Source organism: Cotesia glomerata, linkage group LG2 (assembly GCF_020080835.1).
Source record: "Cotesia glomerata isolate CgM1 linkage group LG2, MPM_Cglom_v2.3, whole genome shotgun sequence".
NCBI lineage: Eukaryota > Metazoa > Arthropoda > Insecta > Hymenoptera > Braconidae > Cotesia > Cotesia glomerata.
Window position 1 is genome coordinate 6,514,129 of NC_058159.1, and position 22,125 is coordinate 6,536,253.

Here is a 22,125-nt window from a genome sequence, read left to right on the forward strand (position 1 = left end):
TGATTATCAGCCAGGTGTTCAGTCACAAATTGATTCGCATTAAAACATTTAATCTCTGGTGATAAAAAATTTAATAAAAGTGTTAGGATTAAATAACTAAAAAAGTTTATTATTTATTTATTCAATAAAGTTATAAAATACGCTAACTTGAAAAACTAAACACACGTTTTTAATTTAAGAAAACATAAAAATTTAAATTTAATTTGCATCTTTACTGATGTTTTCAGTACTTGGCTCAAAGACTTCTTCAGGAGCTTCAGAGTCAGTATTTGCTTGAATCGGGCCTGATAAAAAAAAGGATTTTTATTATAATGAATGATACAAATAATTGTTGGATTGAAATTTTTAGACTTACCAATAAATCGTAGGAGTACAGGTAAGAATATCAATCCATGAGAAGCGCCGATTATTAAAATTCCCAAGTACATTCTGAAGTAAAACACTTGGAATATTTGAGTCTGGGCGAATGCAAGAACAATAATTCCAATTAATTTCGTCATTGTTATGCCTGAGAAGACCTTTAAAAAATAAAAAACAAGGAGTTACAGGTAATTATTATTTTTTATTATTGATGGAAATATTTATAAGGAAAATAAAATAAACTTACAGAACTGCCCATGTCAGTCAGAGCTTCCGAGGTTTTGGCGACTCTTGTTTTTTGACTAGAAGTAAGGTACGAGTGAACCAGGTGACTGCAAAATTCAACAGAGATTCCAACAGTCTGAAAAATAATAAGCCATTTTAATGATTACAATTTTTGCGCTCCGTTCTTCAGATTTTATTTCAACGAATGTTACCATCACTAAATTGACGAGCGAGATTGCATTGAGAGTTATGTTCCACCAGTACATGTATCCGAGCATGTTTACGATGATAATCGCTACGGTCAACAGTACAACCACCGCCGAGAATAATGATAGTCCGGTGAGTAAGTACGTCACCACGAAAACGACGAGAAGCGACAGTCCAATCGACTCGAGCAGTTCTTGCCAAATCGTCAGATACTGCTCGTAAAATACGTAAAAAACACTGAAAATATAAACTTGTAGCTTCATCACATCTTCAACTCACCCCTAATGCTACTATTTTAATTTGATTAATAAAATACCTGTAGGGAAAGACCTCGATTGTTTGATTAGTCAGCGAGGCGCTGTTGATCATACTCGTTATATTTTTAGCGATGATCCGAGCGTACGAGAGAGCGTTGTACCAGTCTGACTGCTTCTTCAAAGGCGTATGGTAGCTCATGAAGTACGTGTCTCCAACATCAATCATCCCATATTCGTCAGTCGAATACTTCAATGCCTGTCGAAAATTAAATAAGCCAATTATTCATTTTATACCACAAAAAAACGTATGCAATTACAACGCACATCAAGATATGCAGCGCGACCACCTTTCGCACAATATTCATCTGGTACATCAGATACAAAGTAGCTGATATATTTACGAAAACTCTGTGCGTCTGGCCGTAGTTTGAGTTTATTCTTTACTATGTTACAGGTCTGGCAATCATCTATAATGAAATTAATTGCATAGATATTAAAGATTTTATTTAAAATTTAAGTAATAACTTTTTTCATCCAATGCAGTTATATATTTAATCGTGATTAAATTTACTTCGGTTATGAGGACAAAACGATCCATTGTTAGCAAAATATTTACAACAATCTGGAATTTTGCTCCAGTCGATGTAATCATCAATCCATGAAGAAGCTGGTTTAGCAATGTATGATCTAAAATGTAGAATTTAATTAGATCACCAAGTTATTCTAATAATTTATAAAACCAAATCTTACATTTGAGATTGTTGAGACGCAGTGTATATTTGAGTGAATACAGAATCTACGTTACATTCTGGACCGCCACATACTGCATTCTGGACGGTTGTATTGGAGTAATTCAATCCACTCATTACTACAAAGTACACTGGTGGTCCTACTGATAATAAGTCTTGCATAAACTGGAAAAATTTTATTATAGAAAATTTTTTGCAACTGTATTTAAACATTTTGAAAAAAATTATGATGTTTTTTACATTGAAATACTTTAAAACGTATGAATCTTCGGACATTGAGAGCTTTTGATCTAAACCAATTTCGACATTCGGCCCAACTATAGAATGAAGCACTAACAAGCCTATAAAAACAACTATGACTCCAATTCCGACATTTTTTTTCATCAAAAAAGGCGTGTAGAAGTACGAAAATACATTATAAATAATACTGTGATTTCCCTGGGTGGTTGTCGATTTCTTTATTGAGAAACAGCACAAAACATCAGCACGATTATTCTGTGAAAGATTAAACAAAAATACATATGCTGCTGCATTGAAAATATTTGTTCGAGATGATGAGAAAGGTGATTACTTCAGATCGCCTCACATCTAATGCGAGCAAACTTATAAACGCTGTGATTTGCAGCAGAAAGTTTATGATTATCGCCACTGATGCGTACAGAGCAAACGTGCTGACAGCTGGCATGGACGAGAGAGTTCCGATCAAAAAACACAAACACTCGGAAATACTTGTCAGTAATATGCTGGGCCCCACTGACGATAAAATTCTTCCGATGTAATCTGGTATGCTTTCTCCAGCGCGCAGGGGATTTTTTTGGTGAGTTTGAACGAGGATGAAAATATTGTCGACTCCTACTGCCAATACCAGGAACGGAATCACCTCGAGTGTTAAAATCGTCGTTGGGACTCCAATGTAGCCGAAAATTCCAAAGGTGCTGGCTACAGAGGCTAAAACAATAACAATTCCACCGAGACTGATCAATATTTTGCTGGTAACCTGCAAATAGAAGAAATTAATCACCGTCATCAGTCGAAGCCTTGAATAAAATCATTGAGATTGTAATTTTCTTACGAAGCACTGTGGAGATAGTTTAAATTGTCCTAGAGTCAAAACTATGTAGAGGAACATGAAGGCATAACTTATGACCACTGTTTGTATTTCAGTCACAGAAGTTCTTTGCAATTCATCTTCAATTGATCTCTCTGCGCTGTAAGCGACTTCCATAAACTCTGAACAAGGGGAACTGGTCCAATTTTTCATGAAATCCAGATACTTTTGTTCCCACTTTAACATTGGTTGTAATTCTGTTTTGTTCAATGAATTTTTAACCAAAAAAGTCAGAACTAATCCAGTAGACTTCATATAGTCAGTACTTTCATATTGCAACTTATTCTCCTGCAAAAAACCCCCGAATGCTATTTCTGGAATGATTGGTCCTTTGTACGGTGCCATACATTGCACGTTGTACGGATTTCTACAAAAAAAGAAAAAGATCATTTTAATTTCTACGATTATTCTTCAATCTTTTTGATTAAATTTTCTTACTGCGTGCAATCAAAAAGCTTTTGTATACTGTTATTATAACCGTCGTTAATAAATTCCGTCAAATTATTTTGGAAGTAACCCCACACACTTTGCACTACACACATATCTAAAGTTACTGGTCCATCAAAGTCATTGCGAACTGGAGCGAAGCAAATTTTTTCCAAGCCTTCATTTGAATCTTGTCCAATCTTAACAATTAAAACAATTAGAACTTTTTTTTTCTGATTTGTTAATTTTAATACAAATTTATCACATTTTCAACTACTTACTTGTAAAATTTCTTTTTGAAGATCATAAACGGCAATAAGAAATTCTTTTGTAAATACTGGACCAACTTCTAGTTTCTCATCGTTTAATTTGTATGTAAACTAATGTTAATGCTTTGAATTAATTTCAGTTTTCTCTATAGTATCATTATAACAAGTAACTTACGTTATTTAAGCCAACAGGTTTTATAAAAATTTGCTCGGTTCGATAAAAAGGAGTGAAATGATGGTCAAAATAATCTCTCTCAAATCGAGATCTACTTTGAGGCGAAGCCCAAATTTCAATAGGGTTGATGGTTATTTTTAAAGAAGTTGAACCATAACTTAATCCTGCTAGCACAGAAGATATCAGACACAAAGATACGGTAGGATATTTTGCAAAAACTGTTAACGAACAAGTAGATTAATTAAATAACTGCAAAAATAAAAAAAAAGTATTCAACAAAAATAAAAATTAAAAACTTACAGTATCCCCATTTGGTAAATAACGATTTGAATTTTTTGTGATAACTTATTTGAAAGTCACTCATTCTAAAATTATCTGCACAGAATAAATAAAATAATTAGTCGCTTCCTCCGAACTTAAAATTAATAAATAATACCTGAAAAAATACATACTGGCACAAAATTTTTTAAAAAATATCTGATTCATAGTGAAGATTGTACTGATAATAATTATCAATATTCCGACGACTATTCCGTAGCCATTAAGCTCAAGAATGGTAAAAACCGAGTCTTCTTCCTTCCACTCGATAATATTTTTGCAAACACAGTCGACGCACCCACATGCAGTCGAATTCTTCGAGCAATAAACAGAAATAAACAACAAAATTTATTTATGTTCGATAGAACATATCTACAAGGCAATTAATAAATTTATATTTTCGTACTTCGTAAGCTTCACTGCATGACTTGGTCGGCGGATTCAATGGCTCGGTTAAATTTTTCTCTTGATCCGGTTCATAGATATAAGTCATTGTAAAGCCGCCGAACATTTTAGACATTTGACCCATGAACGTAAACCACCTGCATGCAAAGTCATTTGTAATTACAAAAAAAAAATCAGTTTTTATGTTTTATACCTTTTTGGCGTACATCGACTCAGTCCATACTTTCCACAAGCCATATCAAACGCCGATTCACCGGTCGCTGGATACAGTACTCCTCTACAAGAGTCGAAAGTCGCATTTATGTATTCTTCTGATATGTAAACCTATTTTTATTGTTTATAAAGTTATTTATTTTATTATATTATATTATATTTCTGCACAGAAAAAAAAATTTACTTGAATCTGGTAAATAAATTTTTTTGATTTAAAAAAAAAATTTTAAACAGACATTTTTTTTTTAGTTTAAGTAAATTTTACTTGATTAAATTCTTCTTCTTGATTCAAATTAATTTTTTTTTTGTATAGTTAATTATTTGATAACACTGAAGTTGACAGACAAAAATTTTTTTATAATTTTATAGCAATTAAATTATTATGAAAAAAATTTAATAAATAATTCCACATATTAAAATAAAAAAAAAAATTAGTGAAAGTTTTTAGATGCATTTTTTTATTGTAATTTTTATAAAAATAAAAAAAATTGACAGTTGTCAGCTAATTTCAGTAATTATTTGAATTATTTACCTCAATCTCTTCGATATAACTTTTGTTAGTATATTCATCGATTTCAATTTTGGTCGCAGCCATAAAAGTACTCTGAGTTTTAGCACACGTTATATCACAAATCGAACGTTTTATATTTTTCAAACAAGACTGACAACGTTCGAAAATCTGAAGCATCCCTATCTTGCTACTCATTGTGGAGATCATACTTGAATTACAGCATGTTTCAGGATGCTCTGAAATTAATTAGAGATTTTTAAATTAATTTTTCAATATTAATACTAATTATTCAACATTATTCGAAGATCGGTGATTTTACTTATTAAAGAACATTTATTATTTTAAGCCAACTTACCCGATCTTATTTAATGGTAGGCTATTCAATTTTTATTTAATAATTATTTTCACCACATTTTAGTATGAGCACTCATACCATATTCGCGATAATTAAAAATTTTTATTTTTTATTTTGAGACAAATTGTGTAAAGATGTAATTGTTTACTCAGTGAAACTTTTTTCGGTAACCCAAAAAAATAATTCGGACCACTCAGACCAGAAGACAAATTATTTTTTCGGCTACCGAAAAAGTTTCACTGAATAAACAATTACATCTTATGATAATAAAGTTAGCCAACATTTTTGATTTTGCTTAATTTATTAAATTAGAACAAAAAAATATTTTTGTCAAATTGCATTTACAGTTCTTCAAATTTTTTTACAAATGAAATTTATTTTTTTATAATAATTTTTTCAATAAAAAAAAAAATTCTTAATATTTTTAGATGTCGGCAAACTTTATTTTCATTTATATCTTTACACAATTAGTCTTAAAATCAAAAATAAAAACTTTTAATTATTGTATCTTCACCCGAATATGGTATGAGCGCTCATACCAAAAAAATGTTGTAGTGAAAATAATTAATTAATAAAAATTGAATAGTCTATCATTAAATCGGATCGGGTAAGTTGGCTTAAAATAATAAATGTTTTTCAATTAATAATAATAAAACATACCAGTATCAGAAAATAAATGAGGACACAATTCTTTCAATTTTAATTCTGCTGTATCATTATTAAGTAACTTGGCCGGTCCGTTGTATGGACAATTTTGTGTCCCGGATTTTTTTGCACACTCTCCATACCAAACACACGTCGGATCGGCAATAATAAATGACAAATTGTAAAAGAACAAACCAGCGAAAATAATAATAAGTTTCGCCATTATAAAATTAGTACACTAATCTTCAAAAAAGTTTTTCATAAATTGAATTTTTTTCAACTAAAAATCGATTTATTAAATAGCACTTTAAATTTATTTCACTTAAAAAATAACTTTAATGATACATAAATGCTGTTTACTGTAGAAATAAATTAATTAAAAGAAATCTAATTAATACAATTCAGGAAGACGTTAATAGATTATCGGACAGATGTTATAGCCTCAAAAAATTTTGACTCATCGTTTAAATTAATGTCATCAATTGATATATTAAATGGATACTTTTAAGCGTGACGCATCGTTATATTTTTTTGTCAATTCCACGGAATTTCTTGACAATATTTATTTTGATAAATATTTTAATTAGGAACAAATATTATAGAAATTTTCTTATAAACTGTAACAAAAAAAATGTGTGTGTGTGTGTGTGTGTGTGTGTGTGTGTGTGTGTGTGTGTGTGTGTGTGTGTGTGTGTGTGTGTGTGTGTGTGTGTGTGTGTGTGTGTGTGTGTGTGTGTGTGTGTGTGTGTGTGTGTGTGTGTGTGTGCAAGTCACACACGGTAGAAGTGAAACTTTCGAAAAGTCCCTGATTAAATATACTCATTGAAAAGTATTGAAAAAATAAACAATCTCTTCATGTAAACTGTATATTTAAAATACATAAAAAAAGTATTAGGATTATTGAAAACAATTCAATTCTCATCATTTTCAATACTTTTCAATTAGTATTTTCAATCAAGGGTAGGCTACGAGAGATTGAGATAGATATAGAGTGTCAGGAGTATTAGGATAAATGTAAGGTTTATTATTTTTCACCGAGCCTAAAAATTATTTAATATTTTAATGGGCTTGTTCAAGTTTACTAAGTTCTTCGCTGGACTGAGCTTAGATTAGTATAACTTGCATTGTTTTTTTTTTATATATGTTCTTTAGAGAGAATGTAGTCACTTTTGGTTTTTGGTACATGATCTGCTAAGATCTCTCAAGAGCTTATAGTCCAGTCAGCAGGGAGATATTAGGCCGTTTGTTTACGACTTCCAATGCAAATGAGATAAATTGCAATTTTTTTTTTTTAAATACTCAGAAAAATATGTACAATGCCTTTCAATGATTCGTACTGGTCAAGAATTTTACTTTTTAATCGTCTTTGTTATGAATTGTAAAAATTTATATTTGTAAATATTTAGAGATGTCCAAAATTAAAGATATCTAAATTTACTGGTCTATATTTAGAGATGGCTATTTTTTAAGTTTACGAATAATTAAAACTATCAATTTTTTTATATTTCTAAATTTTCAATTGTCTTTTTATTGACTTGTCTAAATTTATTCTTCTCCATTTTTTTAAATATCTGTCATTTCACTTGTTTGTTTTATGATTTGTCTAATTTCATAGATATCTTATTTTTAAATTTTATAATTTTATGCTTATCTTTTTTAAAATAATTCCAATTTTTTTGGTAATTAATTTTTACATTAATACCTTTATTATTATCGAAATTTTGAATTATCCTTATTTAGACAAATAATTTTTTTATTATTTCTAATATAATATTTATATAAATTTTTTACTTAGTGATTTCTTTATTGACCAAATTTGTTGGCCAAATTTTGATGTTTCCATTTTCCGTAGAATTCTTGACCGGTACGAATCATTGAAAGGCATTGTAGATCATTTTTACAAAAAAAAAAAATCACGGAAATTCAATTGTTTAAAAAATTTCCTTTTGGCAAGTAGCTTTACGTTGAAATATCTCGGAAACTACGCAAAAGTAGTCGAAACATGCTGTGTATGAAATTTATAGAATTAAATAAGGAACAAAATGAGCCAAACCCGATGTCTCTACGACCAACAGTTTACGAGATATTAATTTTTTAATTAAAAAAAACGCGGTTCCGCTCAAGCGCTGATAAACAAATAGCTGTATCTCGGCGAAAAATCATTCGATTTACTTTTTTTTTTTTAAAAAAAATTAAAGCTATTGTTGTTCTCTATAAGCAAAAAAATCAGCTAAGCTTAAAAAAATTTTTTTGAATTTATATGAATAATTTTCTGTTTTTCGAATTTTTGCATTAAAAAATAGTTAAAATTAAAAAAAAAATTATTTTTTTTGCATAAAAATGTTTTTCCGTCAACAAATAATCAATGCGAAGAAAAAAAATTAAAAAAAAAAATTTTTTAATGCAAATAAACAGTTAACAAGTTTAAAAAAATATGAGCTCTGCGGGGATTCGATGTCCGGATCCGAGGAAGTGCGCGTGCGCCATTCTCCTCAAACCGTCGTCGGAGAATGTTGGGGGAAATAATAATAATGTGAAACGAATAATAACAATAGTAAGTGCCCGCCCAGATTTTTATCATTTTTTCTTAATTAGTATTTTATCATTAAAGTCTTAATTAGCTTTTGAAAAATCAATTTCACAATATAGGTATCAGACGATTCAGAATTTCATGAATCGTAAAGATATCCTATCGTGTAGAGAACTTTTTTTTTTTAATTTTTTCTATTTGTTTAAACAAATAGTTATTTAACAATTAAAAATTTGTTTCCACAATGTAGGTATTAAACGATTGCAAATTTTATGAATCGTAAAGATATCCTATCGTGTGGAGAACTTTTTTTTTGAAAAATTTTTTCCATTTGTTTAAACAAATAGAAAAAATTTATTAAAAAAAAGTTCTCTACACGATATGATATCTTTACGATTCATGAAATTTGCAATCGTTTGATACCTAGCTATATTGTGAAAACAAGTTTTTTTTCGTTAACTAACTATTTGTTTAAACAAATAGAAAAAATTTATTAAAAAAAAGTTCTCTACACGATAGAATATCTTTACGATTCATGAAATTCTGAATCGTTTGATACCTATATTGTGAAATTGATTTTTCAAAAGTTAATTAAGACTTAGAAAAAATTATAAAAATGATAATCTGGGCGGACACTTACTATTATTATTATTATTCGCTTCACATTATTATTATTTCCCCCAACATTCTCCGACAACGGTTCCGGACATCGGATCCGGACATCGGATCCCCGCAGAGCTCATATTTTTAACTTCCCGCTAAGAAAATCGAAGATTTTCAAAAATCGGGAAGTTATTGTTTTCACCCCGTTTTGCAAAAATCGAGTTTTCATCAGATCTCGACGTTTGAAGGTCACAGGAAGCTTCCCTGACTATGCCCGCGAGGTTATCACGGTGTCTGTATGTATGTGTGTGTGTGTGTGTGTGTGTGTGTGTGTGTGTGTGTGTGTGTGTGTGTGTGTGTGTGTGTGTGTGTGTGAAAGTATGTGAACCGCTTATAACTTTTGAATGGCTTGACCGATTTCATTGCGGTTGGTGCCATTCGAAAGGGCTTGACTAAACTTAGATTTTGAAAACTATTTGGACAGATTCAAATCAATAGATTTTGAGAAATCTTCAAAAAACTGAAGAAAAAATTTTTTTCAAGTGTGGTTTTTTTGGAATAACTTTTAAACGGCTTAAAGGTTCAATTCCAAAAACTAATCAGCTCTTAACCTCAAAAAACCACGTCGATCGCCACCAGTCCGGTCAAAATCGGTTGATTCGTTCGAGAGATATCGTGAACGAAAGAAAACCGAAAAAAGTGTTTTTTCGGAATAACTCCAAAATTCCTAGCGCGATCAATTCAAAATTTGAGATTCTTTGTGACGCTTAAAAAACTGCGTCGAATGCTTCTAACCGCGTAAAAATCGGTTTATTCATTCAAAAGTTATTGCGGTTTAAAAATTCAAAAAATAGTGTCTTATCAAATCTCTATCAGACTTTTGAGCTCGAAGAGCTTTAAAGCATAGGAAAGCAATCTCTTTGAGCTCGGAGAGCTCAAAATAACCCATAAATTGTATTTTTGAGCTCGAAGAGCTCAAAAACGTCATTGGTGCAATTTTAAGCGCCTAAGTATGGAATTAGCGGGAAGTTGCAGGGATGGCCTTCAGGGTCAACCGTTTTCCTAATTTTTTTAAACTTGTTAACTGTTTATTTGCATTAAAAAAATTTAAAAAAAAAAAATTTTTTTCTTCGTATTGATTCTTTGTTGACGGAAAAACATTTTTATGCAAAAAAAATAATTTTTTTTTAATTTTAACTATTTTTTAATGCAAAAATTCGAAAAACAGAAAATTATTCATATAAATTCAAAAAAATTTTTTTGAGATTAGCTGATTTTTTTGCTTACAGAGGACAACAATAGCTTTAATTTAAAAAAAAAAAAAGTAAATCGAATGATTTTTCGCCGAGATACAGCTATTTGTTTATCAGCGCTTGAGCGGAACCGCGTTTTTTTAATTAAAAAATTAATATCTCGTAAAATATTGGTCGTAGAGACATCGAGTTTGGCTCATTTTGTTCCTTATTTAATTTTCTAAATTTTATATGCAGCATGTCTCGACTATTTTTGCGTAGTTTCCGAGATATTTCAATGTAAAGCTACTTGCAAAATGATCTACATATTTTTCTGAGTATTTAAAAAAAAAAAATTGCAATTTACCTCATTTGCATTGGAAGTCGTAAACAAACGGCCTAATATTTCCCTGCCGACTGGACTATTAGTAAACTTGAACGAGCCCAATGTGTACAATTATATTACATAGATGGCATTAAGTCTCTATATTTTCACATTGAACAAATGACACGAAAGATTTATAGCAACTGAAATAGGAAACGAATGCTCTAGTTTCAATTTGATTTATATATCTTTGGGGTCATAATTTACAAGTAGGGTCAACCCCATTTTGGGCCATAACCAGTGAATCCAGATCGTGAGCAGAAAAATCCCCACCCAGCATTACGCACCGTGTTATTTCGCTTGGGGAAGGGGACATTTCTGCTCACAATCTGACTTCACTGGTCATAACTAAGTGAAAAATCAAAACCTTTTAATTTTTTTTATTCTGCTTATTTTTACAGCGCATTTAAAATAAAAATGTCGTGAAAGAAAATAAAAATGATTTCGATAGCTTTTTTGCCTTCAAAAGGAAAAAATTTTGGCTTTTATTTTTTTGGATAAAATTTCTATTTGATCTTTTTTTGATGTTTTTTTTTTGTTAAAACAAAAAAATGAACAATTTGAAAAAAAAATTGTTCAATTTGATAAGAAAAAATAATTAACATGGCTTAGCTTAGGTTGATCCCATTTGTAAATAATAACCATCTTTGGAAAACAGCGTCAATTACTGTTTTTGATCTGGTAGTTTTTGGCATAATTGTAAAATTAAGAAAATTAAAATATTCACACAAATAAAAATGCATCAAAAATCAACACGCTTGCTTTTTATTAAAGCTTACTCATACGCAGGCGCAAACACTTGTATTAAACACATACTAACATAATAACACGTAGAACGCTCGGACCTGGAGCAAGATATAGATATAGATATACTGACTATTCCACTACACAGGATCATACATATTATATGGACAATGTTTAGTAGACGATAGCGGGGATGCTACGAAGAGTGGCGCAAAGAGGAGACCGAGAACGTCTATTATGTTCTATCTCATTCTCTCGCCCGCTGAACCCTTACATTTATGTGTTTGAGTCTCTATGGACTTATTTTTTCGTTTCATCGAGTTTGAAATCACAACGATTCTAAAGAAGTTTCACTTCAAAAAATTGATAAATTCCTATGCTTAGTATCTATTAATTTAACGACCGGATTTTTGTAATCAGAAGTAGATTTATGAGTACTATAAACTACAAATAGAAAAAAAAATATTTTTTTCACAGTAATTAAATATTTAAGTAGCTTAAAAAACATTAAATTGAGTAGCTTAAAAAACATTAAATTGAGGATAGGAAGGATTTAAATAAATAAATGCAGAGTTCATAATGAATAATCATATTTTAATGACGCAATGATTGTACAAATGGATCTTTCGTAAACGTCTTTACGTAAACTGATAAACAATAACAGTAAATATAGTAAGTATAATCAATAATCGTAATTATACTGGCAATTAATACCGTATTTACTTATTTTCATGACTACAAAGTTTCAAACACAAAAACATTATTTTAAAATTTATTCATTCATTAATCACTATAATACACTCTTTGGCTCATTAAATCAGCTAATGTGCCAACAAAACAAAATCTTTTTAATTTTTTTTATTATTATTAGTTCATATTCATATTCATATAATTTTTTAAATTCAGAAAGACTCATATTTTATTTATTTTCGTTTATTTTACACCCAGTGGCGTACCGTTTCGCTAAATGATCTAAGAACTACATTTATTTCTTGTCTGTATAAAACAAGGGAAATATATATAAATTTTTTTTTAAATCTTTTATTTCGATCCCCTGTATTTTATTTAAATATCATTTCCCTTGTCTCATTGTTCAATTGCACAAGATTATTTTATTTAGTTATTATTATTTTTTTCAATATTTTTGTCATTTAATGTTTACCCGTTCTTATTTTTTGTTTTTTTCGGGAAATATCGTAAACGGTAGCGTGAAGGTTGCAATAAAACATTTTATAGGTGTAATTAATCATTAAAAAATAATAACAATAATACAATAAAATAACGAATTAAAAATATGATGCTCGGTACTAGGCCAACTATTGGGACGCCTCTAATCGAGAGGGTTTCGATACACTTTACATATTAAAACTAAAAATAATTATACAAATTTTCATTTCTGCCTTACGAATAAACACTTTTTTTTTTTTTTTAAGTCAATAATTATCAATCAAGTACAATAATTGTTACATATAATGATTAATTAATTATTAATAAAATAACGACTTTCGACCCGCGTATTTAACTAAGGTCAATCCCAATGTGCACGAAGATAGAGCTTGATGACAATTATTTTTTATGAATCAACAGCATGATTTGTTTGCTTTTTTTATTTATTAATATTTATTTTTTTTTTATTTATTATTAATTATTTATTTTTTTTTGTCTAACTATCGTACAAAGGGAAGTCGGTTTTAAAATAAAACTTTAGAGATTTTATAAAAATCTCGGTAAAAAATTTTGAATACTCGTCTCGTTATGATTTGTCATTATAAGTTTGTTGTTATTAATTATTAAACTTTTATTTTATTTATTTAATACCTCATTATTCAGTAGATTCGCAGCTTTAATTTATTAAATAAAAAATAATTTTAAAAAAAATTACCAAAGCTCGCTTTCAAATAAATTTTTTTAATTATAAAAAACATTTTTTAAAGGCAAAAACATTTTTACATTCGCATTATATTATATACATATAAATATATATTATATTAATATATTTATATATTCATACATATATATATATATATATATATTCATATATATATATATATATATATATATATATATATATATATATATATATATATATATATATATATTTTTTTTTTTTATTAAAGAAAGCGAATTCTCTCGATCGGAGGACGCGCCTCGACAGAACTTTTACATAAAATATATTTATATATATTATATATAGAGATTGATATAATGCAATATAATAATAAATATTAGTTTATATATTTAAAATCAGCAACTTAAAATTTATTAATTTATTTAAATATTTATATGTGCGCAATTTAATCCGCCTATTTAATATAATTTAAATTATTACTTAAATTAATTATTCAGTTAATAATATTACATTTGTTCGCTGTCGAATCTTAAGTGACACCTTAATTACGTATTTAGATTCACTATTTTATTAATTAATAAAGTTAGTCATCAATATATATGTAATAAAATCAATAAAAGTGAGTAATTGAAAAAAACGGGCCACATATACATTTAAATAGTTCTGTTTTTTTAATTAAATAAAATTTTATTTGACCGTGTAGCTTTTTTTTACATTACGCGCAATCAATGCTCGTTCTCAGATAATAACTCTATACCATATTTTTTTTTGTTTTTCTTTTTGTTTATTTTTTTTTTTTATTTTTTGTCATTTATAATTGAGCCCTATATCATTATAATCTTTCTATGGTCCGGCATTAAAATCGTTATTTTTATTTTAAATTTTTTTTTTTGCTTTTTTTTAAACATTTTTTTTATTTTCGAGTTTTTTTTTAATTCACTCTTATGATATCTAATCAATGTCTTTGGTTATTTTTTTTAGATTGGTGTTAACAGGCCTTGGCGAAACCCAGTTTCAAACCAATTCATACAACGCGTGGTGAGTTTATTTATTTATTTTTTTTTTATTTTTTTTGTTTGCTTTAAATATATGAGAAAATAAAAAGAGTAAAAAAATTTAAATTTATTTGTTTACGATAATTTATACATAACAATATGTATTGTATAAATAATTAAAATTAAATTACTCTTTTTATGTATCTCGTTATTATTTTAACTCAATTATTTTATTTTAATATATTGTTATTATTAGTTTATATTTATTTAATATTTTATTTTAACAATGACACGTGCACATTTTTCACAATGTTATATAATATTCTGAGATTTATATTTATTCATTTATTTATTTATTCGTGACTAGTATGAGATTCATTATCGTCGAGCAGTATCTATTATACACGAAAATGCTGATTATCACGCGATTTAATTAAAGCTTTTTAAGTGACTTTTGTTCTGTATATTTTTTTATTAATATTAACATTTATATTAATAAGATAATTAATATTATTTACTCCACTTAATTGCTAAAAAGAGTTCAGTTAATTTTATTTTAAATTTAAATATCAAAATTATAAAATAAATTTAAATTTAAAATCAAAAATTCCAATTTTTTTTTTATTTAAGTAATTAATACAAGTTGAATATTTTATAAAATAAAAATGCAAATTTTTAATATTTTACTTAAAAAAAAAAAAATTTTTTTTTAAATATTAATTGAATAAAAAATTAACTGAACTCTTTTTACAACTAATTATTTAAAATTTATAAATTTCAATAATAATGATTAATAAATTCAATCTATTCGCGGTCAGTTTTTTCGTGTTAAATCAGACGCCGGCGAGTTAAATATCGTCACACGCGGCGTCTCTCGTAAATCATATCCAACACTTATAATTAATCTCACAATATAATTAAATTTTCTCTCAATAATTTAATCATCATCATAATATTTAATATACTCCACATAATTATTGACAATAAATGTTAAACAGCTATACATAAAATATTAAACATTCCAGCAATAAAATTATAATTATAATTTATAACAATACAAGCTCAACAATGCAACCAAAATTAACAAATAAACATTTATTAAATAAACTTTTAAAATTTGCTTCATAGAAGGCTAATTAAATTTAAATTATAATTAAGTAAAAAAACAATTAACATTGCAGTAAAGTATATACATTTGACACATAAAGGACTTAATTAAATTTGCCGTAAAAAGCTTGAGAATGACCTTGATTTATTATCAAAATTTTCCTCTTACGCTAAAAAAAAATTTCAAGTCGGCGCTTATGATTGAAGTTGTCTTTTTGAAATAAATAATTTAAGTAATAAATGAGTCATATTAAATCAGCGTGGATCGGGCCTGCCGAGATAACCGCGCGTGACGAGTTAACATCATTCGTTTACTCTGAGATTTATTATAATCTAACTTTTATATTATATTAATTAATATATATGTATTGTTTAATATTTTATTTGCATTTAGGTATTCATCTAATGGATACTTTCTGTTGCCTAATTTACATATTAATAAACCCAGTCATTGGTAATATGTTTCTATACCAATTAATAATTATCAATTATTAATAATAATTATATCAGCATTGGATAATTTTTTTTTGTTAATTAATTATAGTAATATCCACCCGTACTATCAATTGCTGATTTGCTAGTACTTTGAGTATATTATAATTCGTAAATTTGTCAGTTCTATTTAATTAATATTCAATATTTATTTATTTAATATGTTAGTAACAATATATTTGTCAATTACTGAAGATATTTAAATTTCAATTTTTTAAGCAATGGTAAAAATAAATTAGCTTGACTTTAAATACCCACAGTGATTAACAAATAAATTATACCAACAAAGAAACAACGGTAATAAATAAAAATGATTTACAACTCAATACAAAAAAATAAAAAAAAAATAAATTATATAAATATTTATAATTATGATTGCATTGATATTTGAACTATATATTACATTATTTATTATATAATAAATTTTACTTTGATTTTTTATTAATTGTTCAAACAATATGGCAATTGAATATACATTTATTTATTTATTTTTTACTGTTTTATATATAAGTGCAAGTAAATTCAACAAATTAAATTTTTATAAAATTAATAATAAAAGATTAGTAATTTATTTTTTCTGTTAATTGTTTTACTTATCTCCAGGTTTTAACTGTAATATGCATATAACAATGTATGTGTACGTAAACGCTTTAATTATAAATAGAGCGTATTTATACATATATATTTTTTATCTTGTATATAGATAAGATTTTTTAGTTAATTTTTTATCATTAAAGTAATCATTGTAACACTTCGTTTTTATGTTATTTTAATTTATTACTTAGTTATTTTTATCATTATTATTTTTTTTTTTTTTTTTTTTTTTTTCCCAATTAAATTATATTCTATCAGCAAGATTATATACAGAAATTATTTTTATTGCTGTTCGTAATTTGAAAATTAAACCAATAAAATTATCAAAATATTAACCCTGTTTTTTTATTTTACTAAATTTAATTTATTAAAATTTAACCAGAAATAAAATAAATCTTTTATTCAGTCAGTTAAAGTATATTTTATTTTAGAGTGAAAAAAAAAATGCGAACAGCAATAAAAAGTAAATATTATAAAAAAAAAAAAAAACGAGGGTTTATTGATTAAAAATAATGAATAATTAATTTACTAATCTATTATTGTTAAAATAGTTATAATTATAAGTAATAATAAAATCTATGAGTAATAATTATTATTAAAAGTTAATTATTAACTTAAACGTGATTATTAAAGTTAGATTGTTGAGCACAATTATTGATTTCTATTAAAGACTTTCGGGAGGCGCTATGGGCCGAATTAATATCTGCAAATTCACCGGCCGACTTACCCTTTCGCGGCAATGTTGTGGCTTCCCCGAGTGACGGTAGTTCCCGCGGCTTCCAAATTGGTGAACCTGATAATAACGACGTACAGATTTTTTTTTGTTCTTTATTTTAATTATTTATCACCTTCATATTTTTTCACTAATTATAATTATAATAATTCATGAAAAAAAAGAATAACTAATAAAAAAAAATATCTTCATTCATAGGCGCCGACTTTCGTTTAAAAATTATTTTAATAATACTTATTATTAGTAATTATAATTATTCATAATAATTATATATACGCAAACATATTGGTTTATCATTAATAATTATTATAATATCATTAAAATTATTGCTGTACTACATTATTAAATAATAAGTTATAAATCAAGCTTCTCCACTTGCCCACTTTATTGCGGGCTTTCTTTAACAAGAAATTTTTTTTTTTTTACTATGCATAGGGCTAGTAATTGGTAATTATTTTCGTATTCTACAAGTTGGGTATCCTCAACCTTTTTATATACAAAATAATAACAATAATAGTAATAATAAAAATAATATTTACGAAATAGTTCTGTTGAAACAATCTAAATAAATAATAAACAATGCAGCAAAATAATTATTATTTTTGAGGTGAAACGTGCCGGGAAAGCGTGCAATAATTTACGTTATTCGTAAATATATTTTAGAGCTTTCCAACCAAGTATAATCCAGAAGTCGACGCCTATGATTGAGAAATGCATGCAACTTAGCTAAATTTTAATTACCCGTTACCAAATAATATACTTTTATTTTATTTTTTTATTATTTTCGATAAATAGTTGTCAATTTTTATTTATAATTAATATTTGCTTATACGATAATTAATTTTTCTACTTTAATTTTTGATAATTCTTTAGTAAACTTCTTTTTAAAAATAAAAAAATCCTCCAGTCTTTAATTATTGAATAAAGAAATCCAAAGCTATTTAAATAAATAATTAAAATTTTAAAAGTGATTAGTTTTAAAAATTTTTTTAAGCTTTATGTGCGGTTTTAAAAAATATATAAGTAATAAATATCTGAAATTAATTAAGGAGGTAATCTGGTCTAGAAGCATGAAATTTCAGGTAATTTTTGAAGTGCTGTAAAAAAAAAGGCAATCAATATTTTTAGTATACATTTTTTTATAAGTTATCTATTAATATTACAAGAGTAGAGAAAAAAATTTAAAAAGTTGAAAATTAAAAAAATTAGCAGCTGATAAAGTGGAGGGGTCTCAAAAAATTGGCACGTGACTATAACCACAATTCCAGCCCTCCTAGCAATCGAAAACAAAAAAATAAAAAAAATTATTAATCTAGAGTAATGTCACTATAGTTGGAACTACGAAAAAGTTGAAAAAAAAATTTTTTGTAAAATAGCGACTGCTTGGAAGAAAAAAAAAAAAAACATTTTTTTTTACCACTTTTTTTTGATTTTTTCGAATTTTTTAAAAATAGTAAAAATTGAAATTTAGGGATGACCGTAGTTCCAACCATAGCGATATTACTCTAGATTAATAATCTTTTTTATTTTTTTGTTTTCGATTGCTAGGAGGGTTGGAATCGTAGGTATAGTCACGTGCCAATTTTTTGAGACCCCTCCACTTTATCAGCTGCTAATTTTTTGAATTTTCAACTTTTTTAATTTTTTAATTTTTTTCTGTATTCTTATAATGTTAATAAATAACTTATAAAAAAATGAATACTAAAAATATTGATTGCCTTTTTTTACGGCACTTCAAAAATTACCTGAAACTTCATGCTTCTAGACCAAAATACCCCCTTAAGCAAACTTTAAAAAATAAATATTCATTAATTATTTAGCATTGAAAGTTGATTGAAGTTTAAGTAGAAGTTTTCTAAAAGAATTACCAATCTACCTTTACTAAAACAAAAGACCTATCGTAAGCTACATCATTGCAAAAAAAAATAAAAATGCATGAACAAACTAAAAATATAAACAAAAGTATATTTATAATACCGATAATATCTACACCGGCAATTCACTGTACGGATCAAAATTTTTAACTCGTTTAGGCAACCTAGCACGCCTCTTACCCAGCTCTTTAACTGAAATAGGCTGATAGTTCTCGGGCTGGTGTGACGATTGAATAAGTCTCGCCTGGCTGCCAGTGCTACCAGCGGAGATGGTCGAGGTGGTACTCAGCGTCAGGTGGTTAGGAGTTCGCCCTAAATTGGTCTTCTTCTCGCCTAAAAAAGCCTGGGAGTCCTCCTCACCCTCAGACTTTGTTCCTGAATCCATATCAATCTTTACTTCACCTAAAATTATTTATTACCACACGAAAAATAATAACATGTATGAAGGAGTAAAGTCAAAAAATTGCCATTTTTTTTTATAAAAATGACAATTTATTAGCACCTGAGGTATCACTGATGGTTTTGCTACGAGTACGGAATGAAATTTGTTGGATAGGAATGTCATCGCAATCTCTGTCCTCGGAACTCTCGTGTTCAACCGAGGATTTTGGATGACTGTGCTTTCTCCGCGAGTTCAGGGTGTTTGACAGGATCTGCTGCTTGTTCGCTTTCTTCGAAAGTGTTCCAGTCGCTCCGCCAGAATTGCACGGGGTTCCGCCATTCAGACCTTGATTCTGGACTTTATCAAACTTTTCCACATGCCCGGTAGACATCCGCGGGGCCATTGTCATCGGCGGTTGAGTTATGTTCGGTTTTGTTGATGGTATACTCATATTTCGAACCGATTCGCGGATTATTTGGCGTATTGTTTTCAAAAATGCATTTCTGAATTCTGTCGTGCTGTAATAAAATTATTTTATTTAAATAAATTTTTTATATTCTATTATTAATTACTCATCAAATAAATAAGCTAAAGTAAAATTATCTATTTGGTAAAATATTCAAGTTAAAATAATATCGTACAATCTATATTTAAAAGTAATGATTAAATGTCTTTATCAACTAATAGCCTTCATTATTATTTTTTTACTTTATTAGCCTCGTTCAAAAAAATATTTCAATTACTTAGAATGAAATTTAAAAATTTGTTTGAATTAAATTTATTTTATATTTTATTCAATCAATTATTTTCAATGGGTTAATTAATGAAATGACTCATTGAAACGCTATTTCTTGAACTTAAATGTTTTTTAAAATATTTTTCAAAACTTCCTTATCTATTTTACGATTTAAAGTTGTAATTATGATTATCAGTGACGTCAAGAGATTAAGTCCGTTAACCAATCACAATGCGGATCTATTTTTTCTTTATCTTGACGCAGTTAATGAAAAAAAAACTCAACTGTTAGAAATTAATTGGATAGTTAAAAAAAAATCATTAATGTAATAAAAACGGCGATTGAAAATTTTTTTTTTTGTTATTTTATTTCTCCTAGTTCAAACACAGCGTCAATAACTACAAGATTTATAAAAATATTTCTGTTTAAGTAATCATGATTTATAATAACTTAATTTTTTTTGGTTTTTTAATTTTCGCAAAGTGTTTAACTACAATTGAAGCTGTAAATAATGTTAAAAATGGGCAAGTATATTTTTTTTTACTCAAGAACTAATTAAAAATAATTCAAAGTCCATTTATTTTTAAATAAAATAAAAAAAATTTTTTTAAGTGAGATTTTTCAAGTTTAATTTATTAAAATTAAAATTTTTAGATTGGAGAAATCTACAGAAGTAAAACAATCGAATAAAACACAAAGTTCGCCTTTTGCTTCTGTTGCAACAACTGTTAGCTCGATAATTACTGAGAAAGAAGCGTCGAAAGAAAATGTTGGGACTTCTGAGCGTACAACCGAAGAAATAGCAACTACTCATATCCCAGAGCAAAGAAAATTTCGGCCGAGTTCGTATTATGAAAATGGCGGAAACTATGAAGCCGCTCTTGTTATTCTTCCCACACCCAAAAGTGTTTCAGAGCCATTTTTATCTACAACAGAAAGTGTAACTCCGGAGCCAAAAAACGAAACTACTCCAAGAGTCCTCACTCCTGAAGAAAAAATTCATCCGATTATATTTGATTTCATTTCACGGATTAAACGTGTTAAAAATTTATTATCTGCAATTAATAAAACTTCAACTCCGATGGTTCACCCAGTAGAAACTTTTTTCAACCCAAGAGACCCTAATAATCCGAAATTAAAATATTTCGAAGACTTCTACCGCGAAGTTCTGAATGTTAGTGATACCGATAATACCAATACTACAAAAGATCATCGGGATAGCAGCTTCATTAGAGCTTACTACGCAAAGAAAAATTTCCCCACTGCTATAGACTATTCTAAGGAGGACGACAGTGTTATTACAACTCTAGGCGGTCCGGAAAATCATGAAACACCCAAGAGATCGCCTTTTAACACTAAAGGCATCTACAGTCCAAAGTATAAACAATTTTCTAAATTTCACTATGAATTCTTCCCCTATTATAACGGTTCGAAAATAATCGTACCGATTCATACTTGAATTTTTAAATATTTAAATTTATTTTTGTTAAATTGATTTTAATAAATAACTATCAAGGTGAATGATTTGTTTGTTAGTTAATTATATCTATTGATAAGACATCTGAGTCAGTTTTATTTGATATCTTATCCGTGTCTTGATTATTTTTTCTAAATATAAATTTGTTATTTTATATGTCAATTAAAAA

General features: G+C 27.6%; 3 protein-coding genes and 1 long non-coding RNA gene across 10 annotated transcripts in view; 2 read left to right on the forward strand and 2 right to left on the reverse strand.

Annotated features, from left to right (window-relative positions):
* LOC123259403 overlaps positions 1-14,681 on the forward strand; it is an 82,390-nt gene extending 67,709 nt beyond the window's left edge. Inside the window, exon 3 of the long non-coding RNA XR_006508229.1 lies at positions 14,548-14,681. This is a non-coding gene — a long non-coding RNA (uncharacterized LOC123259403). The remainder of the gene's footprint in view (positions 1-14,547) is intronic.
* LOC123259397 (NPC intracellular cholesterol transporter 1 homolog 1b-like) lies at positions 198-6,509 on the reverse strand. The gene is made up of 21 exons (XM_044719893.1): positions 6,494-6,509; positions 6,239-6,455; positions 5,245-5,459; positions 4,693-4,823; positions 4,501-4,636; positions 4,229-4,409; positions 4,077-4,151; positions 3,777-3,994; positions 3,614-3,712; positions 3,345-3,532; positions 2,871-3,273; positions 2,370-2,795; positions 2,039-2,293; positions 1,800-1,963; positions 1,621-1,736; positions 1,374-1,516; positions 1,109-1,305; positions 798-1,029; positions 608-721; positions 356-518; positions 198-284 (listed from the first exon to the last, which is right to left on the reverse strand). The coding sequence occupies exons 2-21, from the start codon at positions 6,444-6,446 to the stop codon at positions 199-201; spliced, it is 3,750 nt and encodes a 1,249-aa protein (XP_044575828.1). The 5' UTR covers positions 6,447-6,455; positions 6,494-6,509; the 3' UTR covers position 198.
* Positions 14,682-17,305: 2,624 nt separating the features above from the next.
* Positions 17,306-22,125, reverse strand: part of LOC123259396 (protein still life, isoforms C/SIF type 2) — a 39,097-nt gene continuing 34,277 nt past the window's right edge. For 5 of the 7 annotated variants that reach the window (XM_044719886.1, XM_044719890.1, XM_044719888.1 and 2 more), the window contains exons 27-29: positions 19,864-20,261; positions 19,542-19,763; positions 17,306-17,547 (exon numbers count right to left, since the gene is read on the reverse strand). In XM_044719886.1, the coding sequence (XP_044575821.1) occupies positions 17,369-17,547; positions 19,542-19,763; positions 19,864-20,261 (799 nt within the window). In that variant the 3' untranslated portion in view covers positions 17,306-17,368. The remainder of the gene's footprint in view (positions 17,548-19,541; positions 19,764-19,863; positions 20,262-22,125) is intronic. The other 2 variants (XM_044719887.1, XM_044719892.1) reach the window with 2 other exon arrangements.
* LOC123259401 lies at positions 20,800-21,953 on the forward strand. Its single transcript, XM_044719900.1, has 2 exons — positions 20,800-21,003; positions 21,134-21,953. Exons 1-2 carry the CDS (start codon positions 20,915-20,917, stop codon positions 21,936-21,938), a joined length of 894 nt encoding a protein of 297 aa, XP_044575835.1. The 5' UTR covers positions 20,800-20,914; the 3' UTR covers positions 21,939-21,953.